Source organism: Schistocerca nitens, chromosome 5, assembly GCF_023898315.1.
Source record: "Schistocerca nitens isolate TAMUIC-IGC-003100 chromosome 5, iqSchNite1.1, whole genome shotgun sequence".
Lineage (NCBI taxonomy): Eukaryota > Metazoa > Arthropoda > Insecta > Orthoptera > Acrididae > Schistocerca > Schistocerca nitens.
Window position 1 is genome coordinate 628301057 of NC_064618.1, and position 16018 is coordinate 628317074.

At 44.5% G+C, this 16018-nt stretch overlaps 2 protein-coding genes across 6 annotated transcripts in view; both read right to left on the reverse strand.

The window, feature by feature from the left end:
* Window positions 1-5511, reverse strand: part of LOC126259290 (FH1/FH2 domain-containing protein 3) — a 690456-nt gene extending 684945 nt beyond the window's left edge. For all 5 annotated transcript variants that reach the window (XR_007546495.1, XM_049955939.1, XM_049955941.1 and 2 more), the window contains exon 1: window positions 5373-5511. The gene's annotated coding sequence lies outside the window, so the exon portion shown is untranslated. The remainder of the gene's footprint in view (window positions 1-5372) is intronic.
* The window catches only part of LOC126260624 (mucin-5AC-like), a 237387-nt gene that overhangs the window by 1175 nt on the left and 220194 nt on the right, over window positions 1-16018 (reverse strand). The window contains exon 9 of the mRNA XM_049957962.1: window positions 5373-5827. Coding sequence (XP_049813919.1) covers window positions 5373-5827 — 455 coding nt within the window. The remainder of the gene's footprint in view (window positions 1-5372; window positions 5828-16018) is intronic.

Here is a 16018-nt window from a genome sequence, read left to right on the forward strand (position 1 = left end):
ATGAAGCTGGGCTACGGTCCCGCACACCGTTAGGCCGTCTGCCGCTCACGCCCCAACATCGTGCAGCCCGCCTCCAGTGGTGTCGCGACAGGCGTGAATGGAGGGACGAATGGAGACGTGTCGTCTTCAGCGATGAGAGTCGCTTCTGCCTTGGTGCCAATGATGGTCGTATGCGTGTTTGGCGCCGTGCAGGTGAGCGCCACAATCAGGACTGCATACGACCGAGGCACACAGGGCCAACACCCGGCATCATGGTGTGGGGAGCGATCTCCTACACTGGCCGTACACCACTGGTGATCGTCCAGGCGACACTGAATAGTGCACGGTACATCCAAACCGTCATCGAACCCATCGTTCTACCATTCCTAGACCGGCAAGGGAACTTGCTGTTCCAACAGGACAATGCACGTCCGCATGTATCCCGTGCCACCCAACGTGCTCTAGAAGGTGTAAGTCAACTACCCTGGCCAGCAAGATCTCCGGATCTGTCCCCCATTGAGCATGTTTGGGACTGGATGAAGCGTCGTCTCACGCGGTCTGCACGTCCAGCACGAACGCTGGTCCAACTGAGGCGCCAGGTGGAAATGGCATGGCAAGCCTTTCCACAGGACTACATCCAGCATCTCTACGATCGTCTCCATGGGAGAATAGCAGCCTGCATTGCTGCGAAAGGTGGATATACACTGTACTAGTGCCGACATTGTGCATGCTCTGTTGCCTGTGTCTATGTGCTTGTGGTTCTGTCAGTGTGATCATGTGATGTATCTGACCCCAGGAATGTGTCAATAAAGTTTCCCCTTCCTGGGACAATGAATTCACGGTGTTCTTATTTCAATTTCCAGGAGTGTATTTATCGTCCATCTTTCACTTCCATACATGGCTACACTCCATACAAATACTTTCAGAAACGACTTCCTGACACTTAAATCCATACTCGATGTTAACAAATTTCTCTTCTTCAGAAACGTTTTCCTTGCCATTGCCAGTCTACATTTTATATCCTCTCTACTTCGACTATCATCAGTTATTTCGCTCCCCAAATAGCAAAACTCCTTTACTACTTTAAGTGTCTCTTTTCCTAATCTAATTCCCTCAGCATCACCCGATTGCATTCGAATACATTCCATTATCCTCGTTTTGGTTTTGTCGATGTTCATCTTATATCCTCCATTCAAGACCCTGTCCATTCCGTTCAGCTGCTCTTCCAGGTCCTTTGCTGTCTCTGACAGAATTACGATGTCATCGGCGAACCTCAAAGTTTTTATTTCTTCTCCATCGATTTTAATGCCTACTCCAAACTTGTCTTTTGTTTCCTTTACTGCTTGCTCAATATACAGATTGAATAGCATCGGGGAGAGGCTACAACCCTGTCTCAATCCCTTCCCAACCACTGCTTCCCTTTAATGTCCCTCGACTCTTATAACTGCCATTTGCTTTCTGTACAAATTGTAAATAGCCTTTCGCTCCCTGTATTTTACCCCTGCCACCTTCAGAATTTGAAAGAGAGTATTCCAGTCAACATTGTCAAAATGTACGAGTATATCAGCTCATTAAGGTCACACGTGCTCTTTAGGTGGCCGTAAAATATAGTAGTATGACATTGTAGAGAATATACACTCTTAAGAAAAAAAGGATGCACCAAGCAGGAATTATCGGAATAGGACGGAAATCGGTAAATGTGACGTACGTATACAGACAAACAAATGATTACCATTTCAGAAAAAATGTATGATTCATTCAAGAGAAATAGCTTTAGAAATTGAGGAAGTAATTAACGCGTCCGTCCACTTCTGACCCTTATGCAAGCTGTTATTCGGCTTGTCATTGATTGATAGAGTTGTTTGATGTCCTCTTAAGGGATATCGTGCCAAATTATGTACAACTGGCGCGTTACATCGTCAAAATCCCAAGCTGGTTGGAGGGTATTGCCCATAATGCTGCAAATGTTCTCAATGGGGAGAGAGATGGCGCCTTGCCGGCGAAGGTAGGGTTTGGCAAGCACGAAGACAGGCAGCAGAAACTCTCATAGTGTGCAGGAGGGTATTGCCTTGCTGAAATGTAAGCTGAAGATGGCTTGCCATGAAGAGCAACAGAACAGGGCGTAGAGTATCGTCGAAGTACCACTGTGCTGAAAAGGTGCTGCGGATGACAACCAAAGGGGTTCTGCTATGATATGAAATAGCACCCCAGACTGTCACTCCTGGTCGTCCGGCTGAGTGACGGGTGTCAGTCAGCTCGGATTCCCATCGCTGTCTAGGGCGTCTCCAGACACGCATTGGCCGGCCATTGGAGCTTGGTTTCTCACTGACTGGAATAGAGGTGTCTTCAGTGATGAGTCCCTCTTCCAATTGGGCCCCGAAACTCAATATGTGAAGCTCTCTCTCTTGAATAAAGCAGTGTCAGTTTATTTGCCTTCCATCTGTACAAGTTTCATAACATCGTGGGTTATTTCAAGTGAGTTGTTAATCTATAGTATGTTACACATGACTTAAACACAGAATTATTGTCAGATTATAATTATTTTATTTTACAAATTTCCGTATGATACATTTCACCATTGCCGTCACCAGGCCGACGACTACGGGATGTAAAAAATGTAGCTGCTGTGTCGCTCGTCAAAGCTTTCCATGCTTGCGTGTTGCGCTTACCAGTGTGAATGTTTTCATTATTGATCTGGTGATGGTGAGGGCGAGACGCATGTTAAACAGAATTGTAAAACAAAAACATTGCGGTGAAGTGAAAGGTTCTGCGTGTAAGAGCTAAAAATGTCCACTGATCTCTTAGCTTTTTTTGTCTTTTAAATTTTTACATACGGCTTAGCTTGTGATACTTTTAGATAATTTATGGCTGTTTACGTACAGCCTGGTTATAGTGAGTTTTAGCCATTATACACTGGTAAAGGAAAGTGTTACACCACGATGCACAAGTCAAATATAGAGGGTGCTTTAAAGTCTTTGTATCAAAATATGTCTAGAGGTGACAGATTACGTCAAGACTGTAGTGGTTTTGCCCCTGAGAGGCGCTAGGGCGAAGGCAGTATGTGGCGTGCCTATTCCTTGTTTGTTGTCTTTAACCCTGTCACCTCTCCGTATGAAAGGGGTTGGATTCAGTGAAATTAAAGTTCCAAATTCTCTTTGAAACTATCTCTCTCCGATTACAGACAATCATTCTTAAGGTTTCACTCTTACTGGCGTAAGCAATATGCAGTACACCTTCCCAGGAGATCTTGCTAGTTCGACGAAACCTCGTCGTCGCCGTGGAGGGACAGCAAATATTTGGTCCCTAACAAAACACGTTCCCCATGAGTTGATCTATCGCCCCTGGAGGTTCGATCCAAAGTTTTTGAAACGTCCCGCATATCAAACTTATTGTAGATTTTCATCAAATGTGAGTATTAAATTATGAAACTTATTGGAACTTACGTCCATTACGAGTATTAGTACAATGCATGTTAGATGGAATCAGTTTGGCTTTAGGAAAGGTAAAGGCACCAGAGAGGCATTTCTGACGTTGCGGTTGGTAATGGAAGCTAGAGTAAAGAAAAATCATGACACGTTCATAGGATTTGTCGATCTGGAAAAAGTGTTCGGGAATGTCAAATGGGACAAAATGATCGAAATTCTGAGGAAAACAGAGGTAAGATATGGGAAAGACTGGTACTATACAATATGTACGAGAGTCAGGAGGGAAAAATAAGAGTGGAAGACAAAGAACGAAGTGCTCGGGTAAAAACGGGTGTAAGACAAGGATGCAGCGTGTCGCCCCTACTGTTCATTCTATACATCGAAGAAGCAATGACGGAAATAAAAGGAACGTTCAACAGTGGAATTAAATTTCAGGGTGTAAGGTGACAAAATTCGCTCATGAAATTGTTATCCTCAGTGAAAGCGAAAAGCAATTACAATATTTGTTGAATGGAATGAACAAATGGGTACAGAAAATGGACTGAGAATAAATCGAAGAAAGACGAAAGTAATGGGATACAGTAGAAATGAGAAGAGCGAGAAACTTAACATCATAACTAAAGATAGCGAAGTAGATGAAATTAAGGAATTCTGTTACCTAGGCAGCAAAATAACCCATGGTGCACGGAGCAAGGGGGACATAGGAAGCAGAGTAGCACTGGCAAAAAGGCATTCCTGCGATGAGAAACATAGAACTTAATTAGAGGAAGAAATTTGTAAGAACGTGCGTTTGGAGCACAGCATTGAACGGTACTAAAACACAGACTGTGAGAAAATTGGAAAAGAAGAGAATCAAGGCATTTGAGATGTGATGCTACAAAAGAATTCTGAAAATTAGGTGGACTGATAAGGTAAGGAATGAGGAGGTTCTCTACGGAACCGGTGAGGAAGGGAATATATGCAGAAAAATGACAAGGAGAAAGGACAGGAAGGTAGGACGTCTGTTAAGACATCACGGAATCACGTCCATGTTACTAAAAGGAGAGTAGAAGGTAAAAACTACATGGGAAAAAGTGCTACTTTGAGATTTCAAAATGGTTCAAATGGCTCTGAGCACTATGGGACTCAACTGCTGAGGTCATTAGTCCCCTAGAACTTAGAACTAGGTAAACCTAACTAAGCTAAGGACATCACACACATCCATGCCCGAGGCAGGATTCGAACCTGCGACCGTAGCGGTCTCGCGGCTCCAGACTGCAGCGCCAGAACCGCGCGGCCATTTCGGCCGGCTGCTACTTTGAGAGGAAGCGGTTGCCACAGAAGACGAATTCGTGGTGGGTCGCATCAAACGAGTCAGAAGATTGATGCAAAAAAAGAAAAAAGAAAATATGTGTTTTCTCATTGTGTCCCTGTCAAGTTCTAATGGTAACAAATGAGGGGACCGAATAACGCAGTGGTGTGAACTTCAGTGTGAGGTCATGTATTATCCTGCTGGAAAAAGGCATTTTGTACCCTGATTATGAAGGATAAGACAACAAGGTTTATCATTCTTCCAATATGCTGGCGAACATTTAGCCTCACTTCAAAGATTACCAAATCAGTGCTATTCTCATCTCCAATAGGGTTTCGACAATAGTTGCTACCCGTGACCTTTCACCACGTCGTTTAAAGACACGTCATTGCCGATATGATCGTCACAAACAGAAGCTGTGAACTGCACAGGATGCCATTCAGTGTTCCAATTCGCCCGTGGCTCTAAATCGTGTATTTATGTGCGTGTTGGTTAACGTGAGATACAAGTACTGTATATCAGCTCGTATGAGCAGTATTTAAGCAAAGCGTGCAAACTAAACAGTCCAAAGAAGACAGCATACGATGAGACAAACAGGTGATCTGCATAGCACGGAATTTAGTTGGTGGTAATGTCGTAAGAAGTAAATGAAGTGGGTGGCAAACAGAGAGACAGACCTGCTCGGTCTCTGACTCTGTGCTGGACGTCTCCTCGGAGGACTCTGTCTCGCTGCTGCTGCTGCTACTGCTGCTCTCTGAGGCGGAGGTGGAGGCGGCGGCTGGGTGCTGGGCAGTGCCGCGCGCCGAGGGCGCTGCCGGCGCCGTCACCAGCACCTTGGGCGCCGAGCTGCTGGCGGAGATGCGGGCCTCCGCCCCCGCAGGCGCGGGCGGCGCGTCGGCGATGGCGCCGTCGGAGCCGGAGCGCAGCTTGCGGCGCACGGCCGCCTCCAGGTCGACGTTGAGCGCCGACTTGCGGAAGTCCTTGTTGCCGGCCCTGGGCGCCACGGGCGGCAGCTTCCGGCCGAGGCCCGCCCCCGCCGTCCCCGACGACTGGGAGCGCGCCAGCGGCCCCTGGGGGCCGGGCGGCGGGGGCGGTGGAGGCGCGGGCGGCGGCTTGTCGGCACCGGCTGCGCCTGCCGCAACAGACACGACATCCTCACTCGACAGCACAGCTAGCGGTGCAGTGTGGCATCGTGAGGATGACCTACACTTTACACATCACACAACTTTTCCTTCGCAGTTCCCTCCAATCTCCCACTCATTTGCGCTGTGCAGTTACGGTGGGCAGCACAAGCACTGTTCCCTTCTCTATTTCTCTTGAAGAAACGAGACTGATTCAGGAAAAACCACTCGTGTAAACCACAGCTCACTTTATTGCTACACGGTATCTTGCAAACAGCACATGCAAGTGAAAACGCAGATTCTTTCTTCCTAGATTCTCGAAAGGCTTTCGAGACTGATCTAGAAGCTCATGTAATTTCAACATACGATCAACTAACAAGTAAACCTGCCAAAGTGATACTATTCGATTTTGATCGGCTTTCAATATGTTGTAGTGTGGATCCAAATAACAGACACGTATTTTTTATAATTGCCCATAGGGCTATTAAGGGAGTGTAACACCGCCTTTAAAAATTGAGTTTAATATTTTTGAATGAATACCGTTGAAACGGTAACAGATACAACAGAAGCTGCAAATAAAAGTTCTTTGGTTTTTATTGTAGGTTACAACGACCGAGCGAGGTGGCGCAGTGGTTAGCACACTGGACTCGCATTCGGGAGGACGACGGTTCAAACCCGCGTCCGGCCATGATGGTTCCTCTGAAAGAGCACGGCCGACTTTCTTCCCCATCCTTCCGTAATCCGATCGGACTTATGACCTTGCTGTTTGGTCCACTCCCCCTCCCACTATTTAGTTTCTTTATCTCGACATTTGACTAATAACAAAACGCCTTTAATGCCAAGTTCAACCGGATGCGATGAAGAGGTAACGCGCGCCCCCGCGGTGAAATTGCGCTGCAGCTTCACACATTCATCTATCGGCCGCCAAAGTTGACAACTTTTAATTTTCCATCGGTAGCTGTACGTAAATCAATTTGTGACCAATTTATCTAACTCCTTGTCTTTTTTTGTCTTAGAGTGTGTTATATTCAATTTTTTCAGGGGGTGTTTCACCTGCTTAACGGCCGTACAGGCACGTATATAAAAAAAATACGCGTCTCTTATTTTGCTCTACACTACAACATATTCAAACCCGATCAAACTCGAAGTGTGACCCCTGGGTAGGTTTACTTGTGAGTGTTTTGATACATAAGCGGTTGGTTCGATGAACGACATGACGAGGTGGTCAAATAAGAGCACAAATTTTGTTGAACATGACCACGACGGCGGAAATCTCCGGTCTCGTCTATTCCACCTTACTGCAGACGGTTCGCGAGACTAAGGGATACGATTACCTCTTCTCTATTTTTAGGCGAGACGTACATCGGTAGAAGTGATACACCTCTCGACTTGTACGAGAATGCAGGCTTCTTGTGATAGTTCCTTAAAAGTCACAATGACCAATCCCTTTTCCCATTCTTCTCCACCACAACCGGAATTCGGTCTCTAATAGCCCCGACGTCGGGGCATTTATTTCGGACCTCTTCCTTACTGTCAGACGAGGTTCTAGCTCCGGCTGAAGACTTACTTTATAGTATACAATGTATGTGAATTATTGACCTAATGTCAGTATTTGTTGTAACCTGAGTGCTTAAAATGTGCGAGCTTCTAACTGACCACCTGCCTGTGAAAGGTTTCACGAAACAGTTTCCTATCTTTCATAGTCCGAGTTTAAAAGTAATTTTCATAATTTAAATGGTGCATTTGCAAGTACATCATAGTTGCAATCCAAAATATGGTGACCGATTCGGTCGGAAGTGTAGGTAACGTGTCAGTAGAATCAACGAAAATCTTTTTCTTTACCAGAATCTGACTTCGAACTGCCTGGTAGCATCAAATGCCATCTATAAAGGGTAATGACTATCAAAAATATCACATCATTTATATATTCAATAATTTTGGAATACACAGGAAAAGCGACGCCTCACGAAGGAGATATGAAAACTGGTCACACACATATTCAGACACGTATCTACAGTAAATGCAAAATTGTAAACTTTGGTTGCCGATGAATGAATGTGTGATGCTGCAGCGCTGTTTCACCGTACAGCTGGCTAGGGCAGTAAACAGGGGACATGTACATATCAGTGCACAAAGTTTTTTGCAACTTTCATTACTTGTACTCAGTTGGGCAGTAACTATTGCCTCGCAGACAGGCGCGTGAATAATAGAAGCAGATGTCCGCATTTAAGAGAGAACATGTATTTGGGGGTCAAAGAAGACGATTGGAGAAATGACGAATTAGAGAAGCGGTGCCACTATTCGAAATGTTGACAGGGATGGGTGAACCATGACCGAAGGAAGCTGTCGTCCAAGAGAGACGACAGAACGGAGGACCGAGCTGTCGTCAGGGAGGCACTCAGAGCCCCGAATTCATCACTATCATGGAGCTACATGCATCTGTGCTTCAGTGACCACAAGGACCAGTAACAGGCTGGTCACAGAAAGGGGGCTGAGCTCATGGTGCCGCTTGCGCCGACTGCCATTGACCTCTGTACACTAACAAGCCCGTTTGGAGTGGTGTCGGGTACATTCGGTTTGTACGAGGGCAGTTCAATAAGTAATGCAACACATTTTTTTCTGAAACAGGGGTTGTTTTATTCAGCATTGAAATACACCAGGTTATTCCCCAATCTTTTAGCTACACAACACTATTTTTCAACGTAATCTCCATCCAATGCTACGGCCTTACGCCACCTTGAAATGAGGGCCTGTATGCCTGCACGGTACCATTCCACTGGTCGATGTCGGAGCCAACGTCGTACTGCATCAATAACTTCTTCATCATCCGCGTAGTGCGTCCCACGGATTGCGTCCTTCATTGGGCCTAACATATGGAAATCCGACGGTGCGAGATCGGGGCTGTAGGGTGCATGAGGAAGAACAGTCCACTGAAGTTTTGTGAGCTCCTCTCGGGTGCGAAGACTTGTGTGAGGTCTTGCGTTGTCATGAAGAAGGAGAAGTTCGTTCTGATTTTTGTGCCTACGAACACGCTGAAGTCGTTTCTTCAATTTCTGAAGAGTAGCACAATACACTTCAGAGTTGATCGTTTGACCATGGGGAAGGACATCGAACAGAATAACCCCTTCAGCGTCCCAGAAGACTGTAACCATGACTTTACCGGCTGAGGGTATGGCTTTAAACTTTTTCTTGGTAGGGGAGTGGGTGTGGCGCCACTCCATTGATTGCCGTTTTGTTTCAGGTTCGAAGTGATGAACCCATGTTTCATCGCCTGTAACAATCTTTGGCAAGAAATTGTTACCCTCAGCCACATGACGAGCGAGCAATTCCGCACAGATGGTTCTCCTTTGCTCTTTATGGTGTTCGGTTAGACAACGAGGGACCCAGCGGGAACAAACCTTTGAATATCCCAACTGGTGAACAATTGTGACAGCACTACCAACAGAGATGTCAAGTTGAGCACTGAGTTGTTTGATGGTGATCCGTCGATCATCTCGAACGAGTGTGTTCGCACGCTCCGCCATTGCAGGAGTCACAGCTGTGCACGGCCGGCCCGCACGCGGGAGATCAGACAGTCTTGCTTGACCTTGCGGCGATGATGATACACGCTTTGCCCAACGACTCACCGTGCTTTTGTCCACTGCCAGATCACCGTAGACATTCTGCAAGCGCCTATGAATATCTGAGATGCCCTGGTTTTCCGCCAAAAGAAACTCGATCACTGCCTGTTGTTTGCAACGCACATCCGTTACAGACGCCATTTTAACAGCTCCGTACAGCGCTGCCACCTGTCGGAAGTCAATGAAACTATACGAGACGAAGCGGGAATGTTTGAAAATATTCCGCAAGAAATTTCCGGTTTTTTCAACCAAAATTGGCCGAGAAAAAAAATGTGTTGCATTACTTATTGAACTGCCCTCGTAATTTCAATCAGTAGAGTAGAACTGTCTGCAGTGAGGAGTCCCGCTCCAGACTGGGCCTCGATGACTGGCGAGGACGTCTTTGGAGGCGCGCCCCGGATAGCGGTGGGTACTAACCAAACTGTCGCCCACCATACGGCCCGAGAACCAAGAGTGATGGTCTGGGGTGCCACTTCATTTCATAGCAGGGACCTGACAGCACAGCATTGCGTAAACAATACTCTGCGCCATGTTTTGTTGCCCTTCATGGCAAGCCATCTTGGGCTTCAGCAAGATAATGCCCGCCCGCACGTTATGAGAGTTTCTTTTGTTTGTATTCGTCCTTGCCAAACACTAACTCGGCCTGTGGATTTCATGGAGACTGAAGAAAGTAGTTGAAACAGACAGCGTAAAATATTGATGTGAAAATTAACTGAGAATGATTCCCCAACAGGAATATAGGAGTATTTAAAAAAAAAGTAAGTATTCTTCCATCATTTACACATCTACTTTATTCCAAACAAACTGAGCCATTTGGTTATGGTACCTATTCGTTACATACTATTCACGCAGTCACGCTGCATGGAGTACAGTAAAACATTAGCGAGTCAAAAGAAACTTTTACCTAAGTTTTATAAAAAGGTAACAGCGTATGGTAAGTGGACAGAATAAAAGAAATGTTGTTGTCAGATTATAGACTGTAAAGTCTTTCAGAATGCATCAACAGGAGGTAGGGTAGCAAATGTTCACAACAATAATTGCAGAGCAGATGAAAACTTAAATAAAGCGACGGATGTGGTGACATTGAAGAAGGAATCAAGAGTGTTTCTAGTGGGAGAGTAAGAATCTGGAGGGGCACTTAATGGTGCTACAGTAGTATTAGATGTGAATTTTTGGAAAGTAAGATGTCTGGAAGAGAAAAGCTGTTGAAGGAATTAACAGTGGGTACAACGTTAAAAACGCTGAGATGGCTGGTGACAGTGATTAGAAGTACTGTAATGACATTGGTTTTTAAGCTCAGCTGGACTAAAGACATTGAAGCTGGTAATACATGTAGTATAACGAAAGTCTATTTCATTGTTAAATTGCCACCTCAAAAGGAGCTAACAGAAAGGAACACCATGAAGAATACTGACATCTTTTAGATGGAGATTTAAACGTTAAGAAGAAGATGGAATAAACAAAGAAAACACTAGGGAGAATTAAATGAAGCTAATAAACCTGAACGGCAAGAGGAAGAGCAACAACTCCCAGAAAAACTGGAACAAGGAAGAGAGATGGCGTTGGAACAAGCTGAGAATAAAATGCTGCCACAGATCAGAGATATTGATGAACCACTAGCAACAGTACCTCGAACACACAATTACATTGAAAGCGGCTGGGATTATTCAGCAAGTATTCTAAAATCAGGACACATTCATAAAATCGTTAGACTGAGGACTGTTAAATGTGAATGGACAAGTGACAGAAGCTCATTAGTGCCTAAAAGATGATCCAATTGAAAATAAGGACTCTCAGATACTATAACTGGAATCTTTGTTAATTAACTATTAAATAACTGTGAAAGAATCTAGGTGGGCAGAATGACAGTTTTTAACTAGAAATTTGTAAAATAGGTCCAGAACTTGACATAACTGTCACATCCACGGAGAAAGAGATTGAAATAGGTGAGTTTAGTTGTACAGGGGGAACAATTGTGAAAGAAAGAACAGTTAATACGATCTGCAACAATTTAGCGAGATTTTGATGTATTGGAGAGCAATGGAATACGCCATATGGAAACTAAAATAGTTGATGACGTAGAAATGGATAACAGTAATAATTATAACGATAAACGAATGGGAAGTTTAAGTAAGTGGTGTTGAAAATGAAGTGCTAAATAATGATGTTGAGGAAATTAGTATAATTAAGGAAGTTTCTAAGAATCAGTTGTAATGAAATGAACTGGAAATTTGTGGAGGCGTTATGAAGTGTTGAAAACAGTTATTGGACACATTTGAATGTGAAGAGAGAGCAATAGGAAGAAGGCGAAAAATGAAGAAATGAGAGCAATGAAGAGAATAGCGAAGTATGACTAATTTTTAGGTTTGTCATTAGTTGAAGGATGAATAGTAACAGAAATGAATCAAAGAATTGAACTGATTTACGAGGAGAAAGTTTTGGAACTCATTAAAACGAACTGTTGTTTTAACCAGAATAAGTGGAATTACTAAAGCCAACAAAAGTGGAAACAATTCGAAGCTTAAATAGGCAAGTAATAGAAAAAATAGTGAAAACCTTGCAGAAAACATGAATAATATTTCTCTATATAACAAGACACTGCTTTAAATAACATTCAAGTAAATAATATTTAATGGTGTCTTAGTATGTGACGCAGCTGGTGAAAAAAAGTATTCAGAGTTGCATAGTCAATGGTGAATAACAAATGTAAGCCAAGTTTCACTACAACTAGTGATGCCTTAAAAGAGAACAATGTATAGAACAATAGCGGTGACTTTTGAAATGTAAAGTTTACTAAGAAGTTAGTGAGATTGTCTGGGGGAACCATGCAGCAATCCAGTACTGACAGTAAACTGAATGACTATAATGTGATAAAGTAATATCTGTTATGGAACAAGTTTCTTAACGAAGTACATGTTTCTTCATGCTCGATTTAATAACGAATTCCTTCCTGAGAGGTGGTGCATGAAGTACAATGCGTATCAGTATGTCAGTGTTAATAATTTAATCACATGATTTAAAAAATGGGAAGGTTTGAGGTTATTCATCCAATCATCGTAACAGAGCGAGAATTTCTAAGGAGTAAATATTAAGCAAATGTTCATTTCTGCCAATTTTGACTAGAACACATCAGTTCAGTCACTACATCTTTACAAACATGTAGCGATGAACTTACTTCAAGGCTATTTACAGTTGAACTATTTATTTCACGAGGTTGACGAACCTAATAATGGATGTAGAAGTAAGTTCATATAAATTACACAACATTTCATATGAATTACACAACATGTTTTGTTATCTTTGGCTCCATAATACCAGACATGATTTATATATTGTTTTCAAAAATGTTACTGAATAATAAGATGAGCTTAGTCCTGTCATAAGGTTAACGAGATATTTCACTTTAGACAAAAATATTTCCAAATTATTCCGTTGCTTAGTCAGTAAGTAGCCTCTGGTTTCCTTTGAATCTGAAAAGATAAAATACAATCAAGTTGTGTAATTAGACGCACAGGGGGTTCGTCATTTGATGATTCATGTACTGAAGGACAAATTCATTTAGCTTTAGATCAGGGCTTTATTGTCATTGACTACTCGAATATGGAACAGTACAATCCAAATTATTATTTAACTTGAGATAAATTTTTCTGTCAGACTATATTACGAAATTTGCAATCCAGTCAGCGTATATTAATATAATATTAATAATTAATAGTATTATTATCTGTCAAAAATTTTCGGTAGAATTTTCCTAGTGCACTATAGAGCTCAGACTACTTTAACTATTATTGTAAATATTACTTTTACCAACGTTAGCTCATAAACACTGTTAAAGGCTGTTACACATGTGATTGGTTTGACTTTCTTGTTTCATCTACTAACGATCCGACAAGAACCCAAGGATAGCCTAAACCCACTAAAACTACGAATATGCAGCACGTGAAATTATATCCAGCCATCTACCACCGCAGCTACAAAAGCTTTATCGAACCTGTCCTTACTTTAGCTGTCGTAGCGAGGGTCTCCACACTCCCTAAATTTTACCATTTTTTACAGGTCCTTGAACACCATGATACCTTTGTTGTTGTCTGTACTCGCCTGACTTGTCCTACATGTATTCTGTAGCATTTAATGAAATATTCTACTGTCCTCAAAGATCTTGAATGTATCCGACAATCCATAAGCTACATAAATTTGAAGTATGTTAGTGTTAATAATTTAATTATACACTCCTGGAAATTGAAATAAGAACACCGTGAATTCATTGTCCCAGGAAGGGGAAACTTTATTGACACATTCCTGGGGTCAGATACATCACATGATCACACTGACAGAACCACAGGCACATAGACACAGGCAACAGAGCATGCACAATGTCGGCACTAGTACAGTGTACATCCACCTTTCGCAGCAATGCAGGCTGCTATTCTCCCATGGAGACGATCGTAGAGATGCTGGATGTAGTCCTGTGCAACGGCTTGCCATGCCATTTCCACCTGGCGCCTCGGTTGGACCAGCGTTCGTGCTGGACGTGCAGACCGCGTGAGACGACGCTTCATCCAGTCCCAAACATGCTGAATGGGGGACAGATCCGGAGATCTTGCTGGCCAGGGTAGTTGACTTACACCTTCTAGAGCACGTTGGGTGGCACGGGATACATGCGGACGTGCATTGTCCTGTTGGAACAGCAAGTTCCCTTGCCGGTCTAGGAATGGTAGAACGATGGGTTCGATGACGGTTTGGATGTACCGTGCACTATTCAGTGTCCCCTCGACGATCACCAGTGGTGTACGGCCAGTGTAGGAGATCGCTCCCCACACCATGATGCCGGGTGTTGGCCCTGTGTGCCTCGGTCGTATGCAGTCCTGATTGTGGCGCTCACCTGCACGGCGCCAAACACGCATACGACCATCATTGGCACCAAGGCAGAAGCGACTCTCATCGCTGAAGACGACACGTCTCCATTCGTCCCTCCATTCACGCCTCTCGCGACACCACTGGAGGCGGGCTGCACGATGTTGGGGCGTGAGCGGAAGACGGCCTAACGGTGTGCGGGACCGTAGCCCAGCTTCATGGAGACGGTTGCGAATGGTCCTCGCCGATACCCCAGGAGCAACAGTGTCCCTAATTTGCTGGGAAGTGGCGGTGCGGTCCCCTACGGCACTGCGTAGGATCCTACGGTCTTGGCGTGCATCCGTGCGTCGCTGCGGTCCGGTCCCAGGTCGACGGGCACGTGCACCTTCCGCCGACCACTGGCGACAACATCGATGTACTGTGGAGACCTCACGCCCCACGTGTTGAGCAATTCGGCGGTACGTCCACCCGGCCTCCCGCATGCCCACTATACGCCCTCGCTCAAAGTCCGTCAACTGCACATACGGTTCACGTCCACGCTGTCGCGGCATGCTACCAGTGTTAAAGACTGCGATGGAGCTCCGTATGCCACGGCAAACTGGCTGACACTGACGGCGGCGGTGCACAAATGCTGCGCAGCTAGCGCCATTCGACGGCCAACACCGCGGTTCCTGGTGTGTCCGCTGTGCCGTGCGTGTGATCATTGCTTGTACAGCCCTCTCGCAGTGTCCGGAGCAAGTATGGTGGGTCTGACAGATCGGTGTCAATGTGTTCTTTTTTCCATTTCCAGGAGTGTATTATTTAAGAGTTATGATGGAAACACACATGCCCACACGTACACACACCTATAAGTACACACGCTCACACTAACACATTCAGTCCTCTCCTATCGAGGGTCACTGCTGAGCCTATATCAACATACAGAGCCCCTGCGTACACCTCTTTGTAAACCACTTTCTTCTCTTGGACAACGTTTGACATACTCGCTCTTTTCGAAGGAGAAGCCCGTGCCGCATCTGTCCATCTTATATATATCGCTGTGTGTGTGTGTGTGTGTGTGTGTGTGTGTGTGTGTGTTTGTGTGTGTGTGTGTTCCAGCGTAGCTCTGAAACGCCTGGAGAAATGTCAACGAAAGCGTTGACGCGTAAAAAAAACGAAAACTAACAGTGTTGTGGTTGCATTTGCGTTGTCTCTAGGCTGACTGTTAACGGTCGTGATAACTTTTCACTGCTGAGTGTGCGAGCTGATGTGGAGAGGGAGTGAAGTGTGAAAATAATCGAAAAGATACGACATATCACACCGTGATCTATGAAACAAGGTCACTTTGACTTGTGGAGGACACCTGTGTCCACGAAATCTAGACAGAAGAAAATATTTCCTTGGTAAGTGGTTACCACCGTTCCTTTCACTATCTCTACCGACACCGCGCGTCGTTTTCTTTCTTTATTGTCATTTCACCTCCCCGTGCCGCATAACGGTAGGAGGGGGGAGGGGAGGGCCTGTAAACGGTACAGGCAACCAGTCCTCTCTTCAGTAAAGACCCTCATGGATTTTGATGAAATTTTGTATGAACATTCACACATGTTCTCAATGAACACTGGTAAATTTTCAGTTTCAGAAATTCAATACTTTCGGAGATACAGTCACTTGTTTAAGACCATAGCACAGCTTTCTATAGTGCGTCCTTGAATTTTCAGCAACTTTGAGATGAGATATCTCTGTATTTAT